The sequence below is a fragment of the Eptesicus fuscus genome, chromosome 19, assembly GCF_027574615.1.
Source record: "Eptesicus fuscus isolate TK198812 chromosome 19, DD_ASM_mEF_20220401, whole genome shotgun sequence".
Taxonomy (NCBI): domain Eukaryota; kingdom Metazoa; phylum Chordata; class Mammalia; order Chiroptera; family Vespertilionidae; genus Eptesicus; species Eptesicus fuscus.
This window is the reverse complement of record NC_072491.1, coordinates 38,650,794-38,670,918: the sequence shown is the minus strand read 5'-3', so window position 1 is coordinate 38,670,918 and position 20,125 is coordinate 38,650,794. Positions and strand designations below refer to the sequence as shown.

General features: G+C 49.4%; 1 protein-coding gene across 1 annotated transcript; it reads left to right on the top strand.

Annotated features, from left to right (window-relative positions):
* Positions 1–8,538: 8,538 nt before the first annotated feature.
* Positions 8,539–19,907, top strand: PRDM14 (PR/SET domain 14). The gene is made up of 7 exons (XM_008150354.2): positions 8,539–9,238; positions 9,759–9,812; positions 9,901–10,058; positions 10,659–10,929; positions 15,034–15,236; positions 17,996–18,097; positions 19,680–19,907. Exons 1-7 carry the CDS (start codon positions 8,539–8,541, stop codon positions 19,905–19,907), a joined length of 1,716 nt encoding a protein of 571 aa, XP_008148576.2.
* The last annotated feature ends 218 nt before the right edge of the window (positions 19,908–20,125 follow it).

Below are 20,125 nucleotides of genomic sequence, written 5' to 3'. Positions count from 1 at the left end.
ACAGATATTTCCTTTTCCTTGCCTACCTTATAGAAAAGGTTGCAAAATTTTTAAGTGACATTGTTTTAAAATGTATCTTTATTGTTAATAGTATTACTGGGGTCCCCCATTTTATAAAATACTAGAGGCCTGGTGCACAAAATTCATGCACTGGGAGGAGGGGGTCCCTCAGCCCAGCCTGTCCCCTCTCACAGTCCGGGAGCCCTCAGGGGATGTCCTACTGACGGCTTAGGCCCGCTCCCCCCTGGAGTCTGGCCTCCCTGTGTGGGCTGATCAGGGGAAGGCGCCACCCCCATCATCACGCTGCTGCTGCCACTGCTGGCCACCAAGGTGTTTTCATCAACACGGACTCCAGTCCCTTCACCATGAAAAAATGACAACTTTCTTTAGGCATTTTCAGGATGTCTCTTTCATAGGATATGACATTTCTTTCTTTCTTTTTTTATTTTTTCCTCACCCGAGGATATTTTTCCATTGATTTTTAGAGAGTATGGAAGAGAGAGGGAAAGACAGAGAGAAACATTAATGTGAGAGGGACACTTCGATTGGTTGCCTCCTGCATGAGCCCTGACCTGGGCCCTGGCCAGGGAGGAGCCTGCAAACTAGGTACATGTCCTTGATCAGAATAGAACCTGGACCCTGTGGTCCGCAGGCTGAGGCTCTCTCCACTGAGCCTGACATTTATTAGCCCCTCCAGCAGCAGACCTTCGTTTTTTCCTCCAGGAGTGTGATGGAAAAACCCTAGATCACCTTCTTGGATTCTTATTACCCAAGCTATCAAGAATGCTGCGAGTGGCATACCGGGAGCTTAGCCAATGAGCGGTCAGAAAAGGTGTTTCCTCTGCAGCTCACTTGCAGAGATGGGCCTGCTGGGGCCTGGCAGAGACGGCGGCCTGGGCACGCCCCCCTGCCTCTCAGCTCCCGCTACCCCCACCTTCCCTCTGAGATTCAACAGTTTGTTCCATGCTTCTATGTCTCCAGATCTGTTTTGTTCATCAGTTTATTTTGTTCTTTAGATTCCACATATGAGTGAGATCATGTAATACTTGTCTTTCTCTGACTGGCTTATTTCACTTAGCATGATACTCTCCAGGTTCCTCCACGCTGTCCCAAAGGGTAAGAGATCCTTCTTTTTCACTGCTGCATAGTATTCCATGGTGTAGATGTACCACAGCTTTTTTATCCACTCATCTACTGATGGGCACTTGGGCTGTTTCCAGATCTTAGCTATTGTAAATTGTGCTGCTATGAACATAGGCTGCATATATTCTTTTTGATTGGTGTTCTGGGTTTCTTAGGATATATTCCTAGAAGTGGGATCAGTGGGTCAAACGGCAGTTCCATGTTTAAGTTTTGGCAGAAACTCCATACTGATTTCTATAATGACTGCAGCAGTCTGCATTCCCACCAGCAGTGCACGAGGGTTCCCTTTTCTCCACATCCTGGTCAGCATTTGTCATTTGTTGATTTGTTGATGGTAGCCATTCTGACAGGTGTGAGGTGATAAAACATTGTTTTAATTTGCATCTCTCAGATGATTAGTGACCTTGAGCATCTTTTCATATGTCTCTGAGCCATTTGTATGTCCACTTTTGAGAAGTGTCTATTTAGGTCCTTTGCCCATTTTAAAAATTGATTTGTTTATCTTCCTTTTGTTAAGTTGTATGAGTTCCTTATATATTTTGGATATTAACCCCTTATCAGACGTATCATTGGCAAATATGTTCTCCCATACAGTGGGCTCCCTTTTCATTTTGTTGGAGGTTTCTTTTGCTGGGCAGAAGCTTTTTATTTTGATGTAGTCTCATTTATTTATTTTCTCCTTAGTTTCTCTTGCCCTAGATGTGTCAGCAAACATATTGCTACGAGAGATGTCTGAGATTATGCTGCCTATGGCTTCTTCTAGGATTTTTATGGTTTCATAACTTACATTTAAGTCTTTATCTAGTTTGAGTTTATTCTTGTATATGGTGTAAGTTGGTGATCCCATTTCTTTTGTTTGTTTGTTTGTTTGCATGTATCTGTCCCATTTTCCCAACATCATTTATTGAAGAGACTGTCTTTACTCCATTGTATGTTCTTGCCTCCTTTGTCAAATGTTAATCAATGCCAAGATTTTGGGTTCCATCCATGGTCAGGACACATACAAGAAGCAACCAATGAGCCTGGCCTGGGTGGCTCAGTTGGTTGGATCATTGTCCCATACACCAAAAGGTTAAGGGTTAAATTCCTGGTCAGGGAATATACCTAGGTCTTGGGTCGGGGCGCATATAGGAGGCAACCAATCAATATTTCTCTCTCATATCACTTGGGTGAAGATTTTTTAAAAAGCATCCAATGAATGCATCAATAAGTAGAACAATAAACCAATGTTTCTCTCTCTCTCCCTCCCTCCCTCCTTATTCTCTCATCAATTAAAAAAATCATTCCTTCCAATATGCTGCTTTCCTTTTAAAAAAAACTTTTCATGATCCAAAAGCAAAGGCTCCAACAGTACACTAAACAATACATTCTGTGTGGTTCCATTACAGAACAGGTAACTCACCCCTGGAGAAGGGAAACAGGACGGGGTGGTTCGATACAGGGATTACCTGGGAAGGGGCTCGGAGGACTTTCTGAGGTAATATGTTCTCTATTTTGATAGAGAGTGGGGATACACTGATTTATGCCACTGTCAAAACTCATTGAACAATTAAGATATGTGCACTTTGCCCAGCCAGCGTGGCTCAGTGGTTGAGTGTCGACCTATGAACCAGGAGGTCACGGTTCGATTCCCGGTCAGGGCACATGCCCAGGTTTCCGGCTCCATCCCCAGTGGGGGGTGTGTATGAGGCAGCTGATCCATGTTTCTCTCTCATATCAATGTTTCCATCTCTCTCCTCCTTTCCTCTCTCTCTAAAAAAATCAATAAAAGTATATGTGTTTAAAAGAACCGGTAAACAAACATTGAACTTGAGTTAATGAAGTGAATGCTGAAATTATTTAGGGAAGTATACTAACGGCTAAAGTAGCTTCCTTTTCCCTTCAAAGACTTTCTATTACTCCTTCAGTAAAGATTTGCAAGTAAGGATATAAGGATACTTACCGTACATCTTCACAACTCTCCTTTGCAAGACCTGGCCACTGCTGATTCTCCAACCTTTCTGGCTGGCTCCTCCACACCCGGCATCCTTCTGTGTTGTGACTCAGCTGGGTTCTGTCCAAACTGCAGGGTCTTGGCACCAAATGTTCTGGAATACCACTTGCTCTCATCACCTAGTTTTTTTTAATTTTTTTTCAGAGAGAGGAAGAGAGAGGGATAGAAACATCAATGATGAGAAACATTGATCGACTGCCTCCTGCATGCTCCCCGAGGGGATCGAGCCTGCAACCCGGGCATGTGCCCTGACCAGGAATCAAACCATGACCTGCTGGTTCATGGGTTGATGCTCAACCACTGAGCCACACCAGCCAGGCTCACCTCGTTGATTTTAAACAGACCTTTCAGATCCTCTAGGACAGGGGAACCTCCCTGTCCTCCCATCCTAGATCAGGACGTGCTTGCTCCCCTACCCTTTCATTGTCCCCACCACACTTCTAGTCACACATTCATCAGGTAGTCAGTCCCACAGATATTTATCTTCCTCATAACTCTGTTATGGGGAGGAGGGCTGGACAGGGCTGCTTTGCTCACAATTGTATTCCTTGTGTCTGGCTTGGTGCCCAGCACATCCATAGCTTAGGTGCTCAGGAAGTTTGTTGGGCAAGTGACTGAAAGGCATATGAGAATAAGATCCCACTTCTCGCATGAAAGATGGGCAGCTTTAAAGGATTGGCAATATTCAGTATTAGGTGAGGACATGAAGAAACAGGGCATTTGCACTCCTGGGTGGTGGAGGTATGAATTGGTATGGTTTGGACTAATTATCTAAATGTTCAATGTGGCCCTAGCTGGTTTGGCTCAGTGGATACAGTGTCCGCCTGCAGACTGAAAGGTCCTGGGTTCGATTCTGGTCAAGGGCACATGCCCGGGTTGTGTCCGCAGTGCAGGAGGCAGCCAATGATGTTTCTATCTCCCTTCCTCTCTGAAATCAATAAAAAACATTTTAAAAATAAATGTTCAATGTTGATACCTGTTGATCCAGCAATTTCACATCTAGGTCTTCATTCTATAGGCACAGCGACACAAATGAGTATCTACAGGATATCCTAAAAGCATGTATTATAGACACTTTAACCAATGATAGTTCAATTGATGTTTCTTTTCAGCCAGACTAAGCTTTGAAAAAGGAAATTCATCCTAAAATGCCACTGGGAGTTTGAAAACGCAGTTGAAGAACAAACACTGCCTTTATAATGATTTTGGTGTCCTCCCAAAATGTGTACACACTTTAACGGTTGAAAACTCACTTAATTTTCACTTTTTTTCAGGTTTAACTGATTTGAAATAATGGGTGAAGCCAGACTAAGCTTTGAACAAGGAAAATTGATCCACTAGACTTTATTTTGGGGATGCATAAAAGATAGTTTACCGTACAAACCAGAAGCAGTTGATGAATTGAGGGCACACAAATACCGAACGGAATGATTCTTGATGTTTGTGATTCCGTCGCTTCGCCTTATCAGCAGTGCCTGGACCAGAACAGCCATCGGTTTGAAAATAGGCATTGTCACACACAAAAAGTATTCATTTCTGTCGATTTTTTTAAATTTTGAAGACAAACTGTATATCAATAAACACTGACTTTATAATCATTCAAAATGTGTATTCAACATTTTTTGGGGACTACCCTATGTAAAAGAATGTTCCAAGAATTTGCTTGAAATGTTTAAAAACTGGCAACAACTTAAATTCCTTTCAAGAAGAGGCTGTACAACTTAGGGAACACTCGTAAGATGAATTTCCGTACCACTCAGCCATAAGAAGGAATAAAGTTACTTTTAATGTACCGACAGGAATAATGACTAATAGGTAGTGAAAAAATAGTATGAGAGTATAAAGTATAGTCCCATTTTGTTTTGACACAGTGGATAGAGCATCAGCCTGCGGACTGCAAGGTCCCAGGTTAGATTCCCGCCAAGGGCACATGCCTGGGTTGTGGGCTCATCCCCAGTAGGGAGCGTGCAGGAGGCAGCCGATCAATGATTCTCATCATTAATGTTTCTGTCTCTCTATCCTCCCTTCCTCTCTGAAATCAATAAAAAATATATTTTAAGAAAACAATTTAAAAGTATTATACACTACTATAGCCCTGGCCTGTGCGGCTCAATAGGTTGAGCACTGTCCCATGCACCAAAAGGTAGCTGGTTCGATTCCTGGTCAGGGCACATACTCAGGTTGGGGATTCAATCCCTGGTGGGGGTACAGGATGGATGTTTCTGTCACTCTCCTCCCTTCCTCTTTCACTAAAATCAATAAAAACATATTTTTAAGAAGAAAAAAAAACAAAAAACTAGTACCTGCAAAAAGAGAAAGGTGAGGGTAGGGAATAAACCAAACTGTTCATGGGTATGACCTCCGGAGAGGAGGCATGAGCCATGAGCAGGAAGTTCCATTTTTATTTTATCGATTTCTCCAAACTAGTTAAACAAGCAAGTTGGTAATGAAAGCGTTTTAAAGGTTTTGAACTCGGAATTATTTGCAGAACAAGACCCGAAGGTACTCCCCGAGTGTCCAGCTTTCAAGCCTGCGGGCACGGCCTGGGGTCCTGAAGGGCGGGGGACGGAGGCGGGGCAGGCGGCGCCTCGGGGAGGCAGACGGCGGCCGCGCGCCCTCGGCTCTTCCCGGGCTCCGTCCTCCCTGGAGGCACTCGCCCTCGGGACCGGGTTCCCCGAGAGCCGGGCTCCCGTCACCCCTCCCTGTTGAGAAAATAGCGCCGCGTCTCATCTGAGAGGCGCCTGGCACGCGCGGGACACGGATCTGGACGCGGGCCGCGCGGGCCCCCGCGGGTGGCGTCGGGGGAGGTGACGGGGAGGACCCCGCCGCCTCCCTCCTCCCGCTGCGCCGCGTCCGAGGCGAAGGCTGCCAGGTCCCGGCCGGTGGCCCGCGGAGGGGCGCCCGCCCCGCGGTGGCTGCTCTCCCCGTCGGAGCCGCACGGGCGCCCGCATCCGCAGCGCTGGGACCTTGGGAGGCGTCCGGAGCTGGAGGGACGTTTCCCCGGCTTTGGGGACCTAGCCCGGCCGGACAGGGGTGCGGCTTTGCGCCTCTGCCTGCGACCCTCACAGCCCGGCCCGGAGGCAGGCAGCCGCCGCCCCATTTTGCAAAGAGGAAGCAGCGACCGCGTGGCGAAGAGCCCGGCCAAGGTCACCAGCCTTCCCCGGGCGACCCCCGCCCGTTCGTGTCCAAGTGTGAATGTGAACGGGCCTCCGCGCTCCTCCTTCCCTCCACGGCCGGCCGGGAGAGGGGGAAGGCGGCCTTCGAGCGCCCGGGGAGGGCCTGGCCCTTGCTTTTCCCCGGGGAGCGGACCGGTGTGGCGGCGCGGGAAATCGTATTTAAGAAGTAAAAGCCCGACCCGGCCCGAGTGGCCCCGGGCCTGAGCGTGACCTGTGAACCTGGAGGTCAGGGCACAAGCCCGGGGGGCGGGCTCAGCCCCCACGGTGGGGCGTGCAGGAGGCAGCCCGTCCATGATGCTCTCACCATGGACGTGTCTCTCTCCCTCTCCCTTCCGCTCTGACATCCATAAAAAGAGTGAGAGCCCGGAGCAGGCTCGCAACCACCCGAAGCCTCGGGGGCGCTCCGAGCACCGCCAGGCTCCCCACGAGGGAGGCACCAGGGACGAGCGCACCTGGCCCTGGCGTTTGCAGCGCCTCCCGCCAGGCGCGGCGCCGGGAAGCTTGAAGGTGGGGGCGGGGGTCCCGGCCCTGCGGGCTCCGAGGCAGAGTCTGGGTGCCGGCGAACGGGTGACCCGGGGACCCCGAGCGCCACCGGCCCAGGCTTTCTGAGCCCCGGGGTTTGCAGAGCTGGGGGAGTGAGGAGCGCAACCCCCGGGGGCCGGGGGCGAGCCCCGCGTCGGCCAATGGCTGCGGTGGGCGGGGACGACCCCGGCCTGGGGACCTGCGTGGGCCGCATCCCCTCCCCACCCTCTGCCTCTCCGAGGCCCCGGCCCCGTCGGCCCGCCTCCCTCTTAAACCCTCCGCCCGAAGCCTGCGGGTCCCGACCCCGCGCCGCCTCTCTGGCTCCCGGAGGCGCCCGCCCGGTAGCGGCGCGCCCGCAGGTGGGTGCGGGCCGGGTGCGGCGGCGGGGGGACGCGCCGGCCGCCGTCGCTGTTGGTTTGGGGAGGTCGTTTGCACTCCGGGGCTTTTCCTCCTTAAGCGGCTCGCAGCCCCGCGTGTCAGGTCCTTGGGGCGAGGGCGGCCGGGAGCGCAGCCCCAGGGGGCGCAGGAGCCGGGCAGATGCCTTCGTGCTGCTGACCTCCCTCCTGACCCCGTGTTCTTTAATCTCTGAGTCGCGACCCCGCTTGGTGTCCTTCTTGGGCTCATTGATCCTGCCCTCCGGCCCCGCCGGCCCGGCGCGGGGTTCACCTGCTCCCGAGGGGCAACCCCAGCTGGGGTGAGCCGAGGGGCTTGGGGCCAGTGGCGGGACTCGGTCGCGCGGGACTCCCGGCGCTGGTTGCGGAGCTCGGGGGGCGCCGAAGGTGGCGCCTTCTCCGGGCAGCCAGACCGCCTGGGTCCGCGGGGTCGAACCCGGGTTCCGGGAGAGCGTCCTGCGCGCTGCGAGCGGGCCCTGGGCTCTGCCCTCCCCCCGGGGACGCGGGAGCGGCTGGGGGTGCCGCTCGCCCCGGGCCCAGCCCGGCGCGGGACGGCCCGGAGGCTCCCCGGCCGTGTGAGGAGTCTGGTTGGCCCGGGAAGAGGGGGAGGGGGCACCTGGAACAGATTTATTCTGCACGAGCCGGGTTCGGGGCCACGCGGAGCAAGAGGGGGCCAGGGCTTGTTGGAGGGAAGGCGCCGGCCACTCACCCAGCACTTGCAGGCGGGTCTGGCCTGACCCCAGGTTTTCGTTTATATATATATATATATATATATATATATATATATATATAGAGAGAGAGAGAGAGAGAGAGAGAGAGAGAGAGAGAGAGAGCATTGAAGCCTCAGTGATGAGAGGATCATCCGTGGCTGCCCCCTCCACGCCTCCCACCGGGGACGGAGCCAACCCGGGCCTGTGCCCTGACCAGGAACCCACCCCTGACCTCCTGGTTCGTAGGTGGACGCTCAACCACTGAGCCACACCGGCCGGCCGGGCCGTTGTTTCTGTTTTGTTTGTGGAAGGGGCTTGCGGGATCGAATTAGTATATCCGATTCCCCCGACCCGGGCAGGCTCTGGCGGTGGAGGCTCGGCGGGGCGGGTGGAGGCTCTGGCGGTGGAGGCTCGGCGGGGCGGGTGGAGGCTCTGGCGGTGGAGGCTCGGAGGGGCGGGTGGAGGCTCCGGCGGTGGAGGCTCGGAGGGGCGGGTGGAGGCTCTGGCGGTGGAGGCTGGCGGGCCGGAGCCGGGCCGCAGCACCCGCGCCCTCCCTCTCACCGCGCTTGCTTCCCCGCAGCCCCGCCGCGCTGAGGCCCGGGATGGCTCTGCGGTCGCCGGGTGAGGCCGGACCTCCGGACAGGGTGTGCTACCCGCCCGAGAGGCTCCAGAGCAGCCCCCAACACCTGGCGCCCTACTACGCGCCCTTCGCACCCTACGGACCCCACGGGCACGGCCTGCCCGCCGCGGGGGAGGACTACCAACCTTTCCCCGTCCCCGCTGTGCCTGCGCCCCCGGCCGTGGCCCCCTTCGCCCTGCGGACCGCCCCGCCCTTGCTGAGCCCCGGCCTGGCCCTGCCGAGGGAGCCGCTCTACGATCTGCCCTGGCCCGGCAAGCTGGCCCCGTGGTACCCGTTCCCGCCCTTCAAGGAGCTGCCGCACTTCGTCCACGGCGGCCGCGACTACGCTGGGGCCACCGGGGAAGACCTGGCCCCCGCGGGTGGTCGAGGCGACATTGGCCAGTGTTATGGACCCGAGGTCTTCGTGCCACCGCCGCCCCCTCTGGGTGCTCCCCTGTTCCCCGAGGGGCTGAAGACCGCCCAGTTACTGCCTCACTTCCCCAGCAAGCGGTCTGAGGAGGACCCCAAACTCCCGAACCAGGACAGGAAGCCGGCTCCTCGCTACCACTTCACCCAGGAGGACCTGCACTTAGTCCTGTACGGACTCCTTCCCGGCCCGGAGCACTCGCCCGAGCGCCTGCACCATGCAGCTTCCGGCCTCCTGGTCCCCCCAGACAACGCTGGTAAAGGCAGTCCACTTCTTCCCGGGGCTTGGATGGATGGATGGGTGGGTGGGTGGATGGGTGGGTGGGTGGGTGGGTGGGTGGATGGATGGATGGGGAATAGAGTGGGGAGGGGGCACTTTGTGTGACTCCTGCGGTTGGTTGTAGTGAGAGCTAAGGGTGAGGAGAGAATGGTCCCTGCCCTGGGCTTGTCCACTGGTCTCAGATTCTACCAGGAGATGCCAGGTAGTTCCATGAGAGCCCCATGCAGGTCATGGAGTCCCAGCTCAGCATCCATCGACCTTGACTTGAGTCAAAGTCAGCATTATCTCTGATTCTCAAGTTCTTTACATTTGCAAGTGTGGTTTCGTTTCACAACCTTACAAGGGTTGTTTTGTGTCTCAAAGGAGAAATGGTATATGTAAAAGGAGCAGGAAAAATATAAACATCAAACTGAGGAAAATGGTTACCCCTAGGGAGCACGGAGGGTTTCCTAATTCTTTGGAATGAGAAAGAATTCGTTACCCCTGCCTTTTTCTAGGGTCTGAGCGTCTTCCTCAAGCTCTGGATCAGGACGCACTTCAACTGCCAGAAGGTAGGCAGGTCTCCTTGCTCGGATTTCTTTCCTTGGTCCAATGCAGTGAGCGTTTGCTCATCCACTTCTCTGTTTGGGGTTCCCCTAGGTCTCTGCCTCAGGCAGATGCTGTTTGGTGGAGTCCCACATTTTGGCGTGTTCTGCCATAGCCTCATTGCCAAAGGAGTCCGGTTTGGACCCTTTCAAGGTAAAGTGGTCAACGCCAGTGAAGTCAAGACCCACGGAGACAATTCCCTGATGTGGGAGGTAAGTGTGTTTTTTTTGTGGGGGGGTGGCTGCGGGAGGAACATCTTGGCCTGTGCCCCCTGGGAGAGGGGACAAGGCAGGAATCTGCTGGCTGTGCTGCCTGCTTTGCAATATAAGGGGGTGGGGGGTGATTCATAATCCATGACCTTGACCAATAACACCTCTGCAGAAATCCCAGGCGCCCTGTGGTGCCCTAAGTCCTTTTAGCCTGTGAACATGAGCCAGGGCATACACATTTAAAGAATCCATACATTGTGCTTAATTATAGACAAAAACAATTGCTTTAATAGGATCTAGTGATGCTGAGAAGATGCCAAGGGGAATAAACCCAAATTTAAAATGTTTTGTCACTTGTCTATGAAGTTAGCTAAAAACGGAGACTCTTGACCGTGTATGGATGTGGAAGAGGTTCATCACAGGCTGAGCCAGTGGATTGCCAAGATCAGAGAAAGAAAGCATGGCTTCATTAATATGCATGAAAACTTGGTTGGGATAAAATACAAAACTAATTGGTTGTTTTAATATAAATATGACTTCCGTGTGAGATTTGGATAAGTTTTTGACAGGTAAATTTCCAATCCCATGCCTTATATCTTTTAGATCTTTGAAGATGGTCGTTTGAGCCACTTTATAGATGGAAAAGGAGGTGCAGGGAACTGGATGTCCTACGTCAACTGTGCCCGGTTCCCCAAGGAGCAGAACCTGGTTGCCGTGCAATGTCAAGGGCAGATATTTTACGAGAGCTGCAAAGAGATCTCCCAGAACCAAGAGCTCCTTGTGTGGTATGGAGACTGCTATGAAAAGTTTTTGGACATTCCCGTGAGCCTTCAGGTGACGGAGCAGGGGAAGCAGGCGCCTGGGCCCTCTGAAGGTGAGTGCGCGCCTTTGCCTCGCCAGTGAGGCGCTCCCGGTGGAAGGACACCTTCCCGCAGCTGCGGGGCAGCTGGTGGAGCTCCCCTCCCCCTGAAGGCTCCAGCCGAGACTAAACTGAGAGTGTCTCTAACCGGGGGGGGGGCATTCCCCAGCTGGAGGACGAGGCCCTCATCTTCCCAAAGCTGCTGAAGCTGCTTCTATTCACAAGGACCCCTTTTCTTGTACCCCCTCACCCTCCACCCAGAGAAGACAATAAAAGTGAAATAAATGGACACGACCTCTGCCTTAGGCGAGCCGGTTTCTGAGTCCTGCCTGCTCAGGCTAACACAGCCTGGGAAGTCACTCCAGAGCAGTGTTTTCAGATGGTGGGGTGAGAAATCAATTCAGTGGTGGAGATGTGCATGGAAGGAAAAAAGAGAATAAGCATAAAGTAGGATAGAAGATATTGATGTCAGTCTCAAGTAAGAGCAAGCATTGCTTGTGAAGTTGTTTCACAGGGATATGTGTGTGGGGGCTGGGTCTCAGAGAATGTATTTCCTACTGTGGGGTCTCAGTCAAGTTTGACAAGCATTGAGCTAGATTCACTCTTCGATTTTAATGTGGCTGTGAATGCCTGGGCAATCTTGGGGAGGAGCAGACTCTCATTCCTGCCTGGGACCTGAGATTCTGCATTTCTGCCAAGCTGCCAAGGGGTGCTGATGCCGCTGGCCCCTGGACCTCATTTTAGTAACAAGGAGCTAGAAGACCACCAACCCACTGTCTGGGAGTGAGCCTCTGGAATTTGCATTTTAAAAAGGCTCTCAGAGTGAGCCTTGGGAATCACTGATCCTGTAGGTGCCACAGGACAAGTGCAAATTACTGTAATGTGTGTGATCGGGTAGCAGACGACCTTGTGTTACAATAAGTGCCGCGTGAGTAGCAGGGAAAAGCCAATGGGAATAGCGTTCATCACACACTGTACTGATTGTCTACACGCCTGTCTTCGAGCTAGACAGTCCTTCAGGCCAGGGAGTAACCCTAAACCTTCTTACCCCTGCTCCTGGAGCCCCGTGTGGAGTGAATGAAGGAGGAAGACGCTGACTCAATTGGGAAAAGCTGCTTAGGGATGAGAGGAAATTTGGGGCTGGGCGGGGGGGGGGGGGGGGGGGGGCGGGCGCGTGGAGAGGGAGGGTGTTAGGCAGGAAGAGAGAAGGCAGTCCAGGCTGGGGGATGGTGAAGCCAAAGTCAAGCAACCACACGTTCTCCAGGGATTAGGAGGTGAATGATGGGACTTTCCAGAGTCCAAGTAACGAGGGCCTGTCCGAATTGTTTGCGTGAGCTATCGTCCTCCTACCCTAACGTGGGGGTGGGAGTGGGAGTGAGGTGGTGGGACCTCTAAAGTGCTGGGACCCAGAGTTGTCACATACTTAGCACCGCGTCACGCACGGCCTTTTGGTCATTTCCCAAAATATACCAATAGCTTCTACTCATTTTTTAAAACTTATCTTTATTGTTGAAAGTATTAGAGATGTCCCCCTTTTACCAATTGCTTTTATGTTATTTTTTTTATTGTTTAAAGTATTACAAATAGTAGTATATGTCTCCTTTTTTTTCCCCCAATTGACCTTCCCCTACTGTCCCCCACACATGCCCCCACCCCCACCCCCAGTGTCTTGCATCCATTGGTTATGCTTATATGCATGCATACAAGTCCTTCCGTTGATCTCTTACCTCCCCCCACCCCCATTGCTTTTAAAACAAAAGTGAAAAATAGATTTGAGACAAATACATGCTTGATAACTCCCCAAATTTATTCATTCCCTTTTTGAAAAATCCCTTAACCTGATGTATCGAGCTATTAAAATGTTCATAACTGTTGATGTCTCAGTAATGCTGTTCTGGAAATTTATCTTCAGGAAATAGTCCAGAAGGATTTTTTTTTTTATCCACAAGGATTTTTGCTACAGCACCACCCGTATTAGTGAAAAAGCACAATCTCAAGTGCTCAATAGTAGAATACTTAAATAAATGAAGACGTATTCACATGGAGTAATATGCAGATAGCAGAGAGCACAGCATATAAGCCACAGGGATGAGGGTTTAATGGTAAGTGTGAGGAACCGAGCCTGTAGCTACCCAAATTCTCCGTTGCTCCCGGCACTGGTAAAATGCTGTGTATTTTGGACAGTGTGTGGGGAGGAACTTGTAAAGGACTCCATTTGTTGGGAACAATTATGGATGGATTCATTTGTTTGCCGTTAGGAATGTTTTGGACAGGTTTTCTTCAAGGCTTTTGGTGAGAATGGGTGACAACCTTTCTCTTAAGGTCGTGGGGGGCAGGGGGTCCTGGACCCTATGTGGGCGGGTTATTTGAGTATGCAGCCTGCCGAGTGTGTGTTTTGGGGGCTGGAGGTGTGGAATGTGAAAACGACGCTTAATCCTTCCTCCTAATCCTTCCAAAATTTGGTGTGAATTGTGGTGGGGCAAGAAGCTTGGGAATCGGGGCTGGGAAAGCCCTGGATGAGAAAGAGCAGCTGACCCAGCGGAGGGGAGGAAGAAGGAAAAGGGAATAGAATAAAATGAAGATCAATTTCCAGAGACCTGAGTCTAATTAGTAAAGGTGGGTGTCATTTCTGCCTACGTGGTTGTTCTCTTGAGAATGCACTCTTAATACCCATATTTTGCATTTTGGTGTGTTTTAGTGCTTTGATTTGTAAAGATCACCGGCCCCATCTTTAAGACCCCCTTTTCCCATCGCAGGAAGCAGGAAGGCCAGGTATTTCTGACCAGATTCTAGCTCTGAACAAAAACGGTGGCAGCACGGGGGTTCTGAGGAGATTAGCACCTCAATGAAAGTGGTAGACTGGGCTGGGCGATGGATTGTCCTGGGGTGGCGGCTGCCTTCCTGGTTATTTACTTAGGGAATGGTTTATTTCCTTAGCCACTTGTTGAACGTGCCTGGGATGCAGTTGTTAACTAACAAAGCCCCAGATGGATAGCTTCCCTGCTGTCCTGATCCTGAAAAGATTTCCATCTCCAGATTCTTGCATATACTCACTCCTGGCTCTTTTCTCCCTCCCTGCGGCCAGACAATGAGGTCTCAGGGGAGGCACTTCTGGAATCCAGTGTCCTGGCAGAGACCCCTGTAGGTGGCCCCTGTCCTCTCCCTTCCTCCCAACACTCACCTGGCACCTCTTTGCTAGGATCTGCAGCACCCTCTCTCTCTCTCTTTTAAATATATTTATGTTTTTTTATTTCAGAGAGGAAGGGAGAAGGAGAGAGAGAGAGAAACATCAATGATGAGAGGGAATCATTGATTGGCTGCCTCTTGCATGACCCCCACTGGGGATCAAGACCACAACCTGGGCATGTGCCCTTGACTGGAATCGAACCTTTCAATCTGTAGGCTGACGCTCTATCCACTGAGCCAAACCAGCTAGCAGCAGCACCCTCTCTTAACTTCTCTCTCCAACCTCTTCCATAGATGACTTATCTTTCTCAGTCTTATCTATCACTCATGGCGGTAGGAACTCACTAAGTGTCAGAATTAAATTAACCATCACGAGAACTCTGTGTTAGGGAAGGCAAGATACTGTCATCCCTCCTTTTTATGTGAAGATTCTAGCTCGGGAATCCTCCCCCCAAATTCAGAGAAGTGAACTATCAGCTAAGAGAGTGCCTAAGACTTCGTAAATGGGGTCAAGGGGAACAGCCTCGGGAGGCCTGGGACATGAGCTCTGGTGTCCATCATTGTCCTGGGTGAACAGATTTGAACTTGTAGCTCTGGCTGGTCTGAAAGGGACCCAGAGAGTAGGCGTGTTTTGGTTATATTATTAACCTTGTAACAAGTGCCAGTCAATGTAAGATGATGGTGTGAGGTATTTAGGAACCAAGTGATAAATCCGTGTTCCATCATGAAGGGAAGTGATATTAATGAAAACAAAATTATCTAAGTTGGTCATTGTCAAGGCTTCGTGTTGGGCACACGAGGGTTTATTATTTTATTGCGTTTACTTTAGTTTATGTTTAAAATTGCCAACAATGAGGGAAAGGCTGCCTTGGAGGAAGTAAGAATGAGGTCAGGTTGCTGACCAAGCCACCGCTCCTGTCCCGTGTTTGACAGAGTCCGCAGAAGGGTACAGATGTGACCGATGTGGAAAGGTGTTTACCTACAGATACTACAGAGACAAGCATCTCAAGTACACCCCCTGCGTGGACCAGGGCGACAGGAAATTCCCCTGCTCTCAGTGCAAAAGATCTTTCGAGAAACGGGACCGGCTCCGAATCCATATCCTCCACGTTCATGAGAAGCACCGGCCTCACAAGGTGAGAACTTGGTTCTGTTAGCAAATGATCCCACCCATGGCCCAGACTGGCTTTCCGGGTCCCTCCCAGAACCCCAAACACACTGACGGCCTCCTGGGTGCTGTGCCTGCTGTCACTCTGAGCCTGTGATTGAGAGGGAAGCAAAGAGAGATCATTATGTTTCAACTCGGTGATCCTTTAAAAATTTTACTTCCAATTTTATTTCATTTTATTTTTTCCTTTTTGTTTTTTCCCTTTTCCAATTATTTTTTAACATAAAAATATATAGTGCATGCTTGGTAAATACAATATGGAGAAAAAACAAGACAGAAGCCACCTGATAGGCTATGGCCCAAAGTTAAGACATCTTAGGTATAATTCTTTTCACTATGTTTGTATTTTTAATATACTTAGATCACAGTATGAGGCTAATATTCTGACCTAAGATATCACAAACTCATTTGTAAATATAATGGCTATATCAGTACATCAGATGGTTGCACCATGATTTATTTAACCAATCCCCTGTTTTGCGCATGTCTCGCCAATGATGATGCAGTGAACAGTATTACATAGAAGTAGTTATTTCTGTTATCCATTTGTGATTATTTTTATAATTGATTGATCCCCAGTGTGTGTGTGTGTGTGTGTGTGTGTGTGTGTGTGTGTGTTCCTCTCTCATCCATGTTTCTACCTATCCCTCTCCCTTCCTCTCTCTCTAAAAATCAATACAAACATTTTTTAAAAAAAGAAAAGAAAGTGATTTGACCTTCAAAATAGTTGTTTTTCTGGTAGACTGAAGGAATAATAACGTGTCATACTTGGTGTTCCCAAGGCTTCTTTCATTATTTTCTCTTTGCCAACTCTCCTTTATCATGACTAAATATTGTTTAACATTGGGTTTCAAGTCTGTAGCCAAGAATTCTATCCAGAGCTCAAGAGGCACACATGTAGCTACTGTCCCAACATCTAATCTGAATTTCCATGGCACTTTGCCCTCGTGTTTGGAGTTTTGAGGTTTTTCCTGATTTTTATTGCTTAACATTTTTATTCTCTTTTAGTTTTCTTTATTTCATTTACTTTAGCTTGAGTAGTACTTAACTTTTAAAAGGATAAAGTATATTTAATTTTCATTGAAGCCCAAAAGAAAACATTTAATTTAACTTTAATAGAAGAAAAAGCTCCAGTGAAGATAAAAGATTTTTAACAAAAATAATGGGTTTCTAAAAGGGAAAAAAAATTGACAAAAATAACAGAAGATGTAGGTATACAACCAACCATGAAAACCCCTGCATTACAATCCTCCTTCCAGCTTTTAAGCCTAAATGCACCCCCTTTTCAAATAATTTGTCAAACAAACTTTAAGTGGGACATAGATTAAAAATGTCAGGAAACCCCTGCAGTCCAGGGGTGGGGAACCTCCAGCCTGAGGGCCATATAAGGCCCCTGAAATAATTTGGTCTAACCCTGCCAAAGCCTTAGGGGTCAGTTAATTAAATGTTTGGCTAAATATAGCAGGCTAATTTTTTTAAATGTATTTTTCTTGATTTCAGAGAGGAAAGGAGAGAGAGAGAGATAGAAACATTAATGATGAGAATCATTGATTGGCTGCCTCCTACACCCCCCTACTGGGGATCGAGCCTGCAACCGAGGTATGCACCCCTGACTAGAATCGAACCTGGGACCCTTCAGTCATGGGCCAATGCTCTAACCACTGAGAAAACTGGCCAGGGCACCAATCTGGTTCTTATTTCTTTGTAAATAACCACTTTTCTTTGTGGAAATTTTGCTTTATCTTTGGAGTTCTGAAATTTTAATAGAATGTGTCAAAATTGGATGTATTTTTCTTTCTCCTGCTTTGCACACAGTGGAATACAAGGTACTCTTTCCATCTGAAGGCACAAATCCTAAGCTCAAAGGAATGATTTTGTTCTTTCTTTGGTTATTATCTGTCTTCTAGGCCTTTGTTCTCCTGGAACTCCTTTTGACCAGGTGTTAAGTTTAATCTACCTACCTGTGCTTAACTTAATTTTTTTTTTTTTTTGCTTAGCTTTCTTATAAAGTTCCCTAATCTTATTTTCCAAATCATGTATTTAGTCTTCAGCAGTCAGCTGGATCTATTCAGTTATTTGGTACTTTTTGTTGTTGTTTGTTTTCAATTTCCAAGAACAGTTTCTTTTTCTAATCACTTCCCTTTTATAATTTGTTCTGTTTGCAGTATAATCTCAAACATCTGATTTTTTTTTCTTTTTGCTTCAGTAACAATAATATATGCCCATTCTTTAAACTTCAAGCACTTCAGAAAAATTAGGGTATTAAGCATATTTATGGAGTGCCTACTATATGCTTAATACCCTAAATTGCACAGTGATTACCCTGTAAGGAAAACAGAGTAGGTATTTTGCCCTCAAGGAAAATCAGGGAACAAAGATTCTGAGTTTAATTGACACACTGGTCACTGGTCACACAGCGGCATGTTGACAGGGCAGGACTAATTCAGTCCTCTATTAAACACCGTGACCCTATTAAAGTCCCTCATTTCACACCTGAAGAAACTGACATCCAAAGATGACATTAGCACCGGGCAGGCTCTGGACCAGAGCCCATGCTGCGGGGTTCCTCGGTGTAGTTCCAGGAGGTCAATCTACAACAATAGATCCTCGGCCTGGGCCTGCTTGATTCTCTGATAACACACAAAATAAATACAATAGTTAACAATCATGGGGAAATGAACTTGTTAGGGGAAGGCGTGACTCCAACTCTATTCTTTTTTGCCTTAGTGTTCTACATGTGGGAAATCTTTCTCTCAGTCTTCCAGCCTAAACAAGCACATGAGAGTTCACTCTGGAGACAGACCCTACCAGTGTGTGTACTGTACGAAGGTAGGTGGAACCTCCTTGTAAGGGATCTGCCTTGAGCTCTGTTTGGGTGTCCATGGATAGGAACTTGAAGCATAAAGCCTGGCTTACCTAACCCCATTTCTGCCCCCAAATATGCTCACATTTGCTTGTGATGGTCCGATACAACGACCTACTGCCAAATTGGCATTAAGGGCACGTGTGATGAGGAAATACACCCCAGATTACACAGTAGACTCCCATCATTTAATCTGGTGAAGACTGGCCATGTCTGGGTGTCTGTGCAAGGACAGCTTGTACACCTTACTGAGCAGTGATCCAGCCCTACGTATGCCCAGACACCTCATTGTTCAGTGCTTCTCTCCCAGCCCCTCGAGTCTGAGGTCACTGGTTTAAACTGGTGTTTTATGTCACTGTCACTGGACCCAAAAGCAAAGTCAATACATTTCTACCTGAAAGTGACAAAGGTCAGAGCATAGTATTGACATGAATGAGGGGATTGGTTATAAATAAGGAGAAGAAAAGAAGTGGCCAAGAAAAGATAATGTAAGAATAGCAAATACTTGGGAATCTATAATGTTAGTCACTCTGCAAAACATCTGGGCAGTTTCTTGACCCTGCAGTTTCCTGATATGTTCACACAAAAACCTGTGCACAAATGTTTGTAGCAGCTTAGTGCATAGCAGCCCCAGCCCAGATGTCCTCTTGGGGGGTAAGGGATGAGACTGACCGTGGTACATCCACACCATGGAATGCACTCAGCAATAAAAGGGGCATGGGCTGTATACACAGCAGCCTGGGAAATCACCAGAGAATTATGCCGAGTGAGGAAAACCAATAACCCAAAGGTTGCATCCTTACAATTCTGTGTATATAACATTCTGAGATGATGAAATTATAGAAAGGGAGGCTAGATGAGTGGTTGCCACTGCTTAAGAAAGAAACGGGAGTGGGAGGGAGTAGGTGTGTCTACAAAAGGGCAACATGAAGGATCTGAATGATGAAAGTGTCCATTATCTGAACTGTCAACATCAATAGCTGGGTTGTGATACTATATTTTGTAAGATGTAACCCTTGGGAAACTGGGTAAAGGGCACACAGAATCTCTATTATTTCTTCTGAGTACATGTGAGTCTACACGAAGAAACCAATAAGGAACTGACTTATGCAAAGACATTGGCCAGTATTAGCTGCTCCTTCTGTAGTGCAGTGTATCTTGGAGTGGGGTCCTAGGACTCCCTTCCCCCCCATCAGAATTGCTGCTTTAAAAGCAGGTTCCTTCTTACCCCCAAAGAGTATACTTACTGGGCACATTCTCCGGGCTAGGGCTGTCAGTCTGCATTTTTAACTAGACCCCAGGTGATCTCAGGCCCTGGAAAGCCCCTGTTCTAATAGCCAGGGCTACTCGGAACCAGTCAGGACGACACATGGATCATGTCCTTTTCTATTATGGCTACTCTTGCTGGCCGAGGGTGCTACCCCGGGTTCATCAACTGGAGAACGAAGGGGTGGCATGAGCGATAGTAACCAGGACAAGAAACTCGTCCTTTCACTGGTCTGCCAGCTGATGGAAGGTTGCTTTTCCTTCTGCTTTCTGTCCTGGCAGAAGTTCACTGCCTCCAGCATCCTCCGCACTCACATCAGGCAGCACTCGGGGGAGAAGCCCTTCAAATGCAAGCACTGTGGCAAATCGTTCGCGTCCCACGCCGCCCACGACAGCCACGTCCGCCGCTCCCACAAGGAGGGCCAGGGCTGCTCTTGCGGCAGCTGCGGGAAAACCTTCCCAGATCAAGACGCCCTGTGCTCCCACAGGAAGCTTCATGGAGACTCCTAGCCCTCAGACAGGCTGGGGACCAGGGCGAAACCAAGGACTCGGCTTCCGTCTTTATTTTTCTTGTGTGTGTGTGTGTGTGTGTGTTGTGTGAACAAGTGATGGTTCTACTGAAGAATGGGACTGACCAATTAGCTGCAATGACCAGATTTATCAACTGGTTTTAATAGCTTTCGAAGAAATGTTTTCCGTCAATTCCAATAAGAATGAAATTTTGGTGA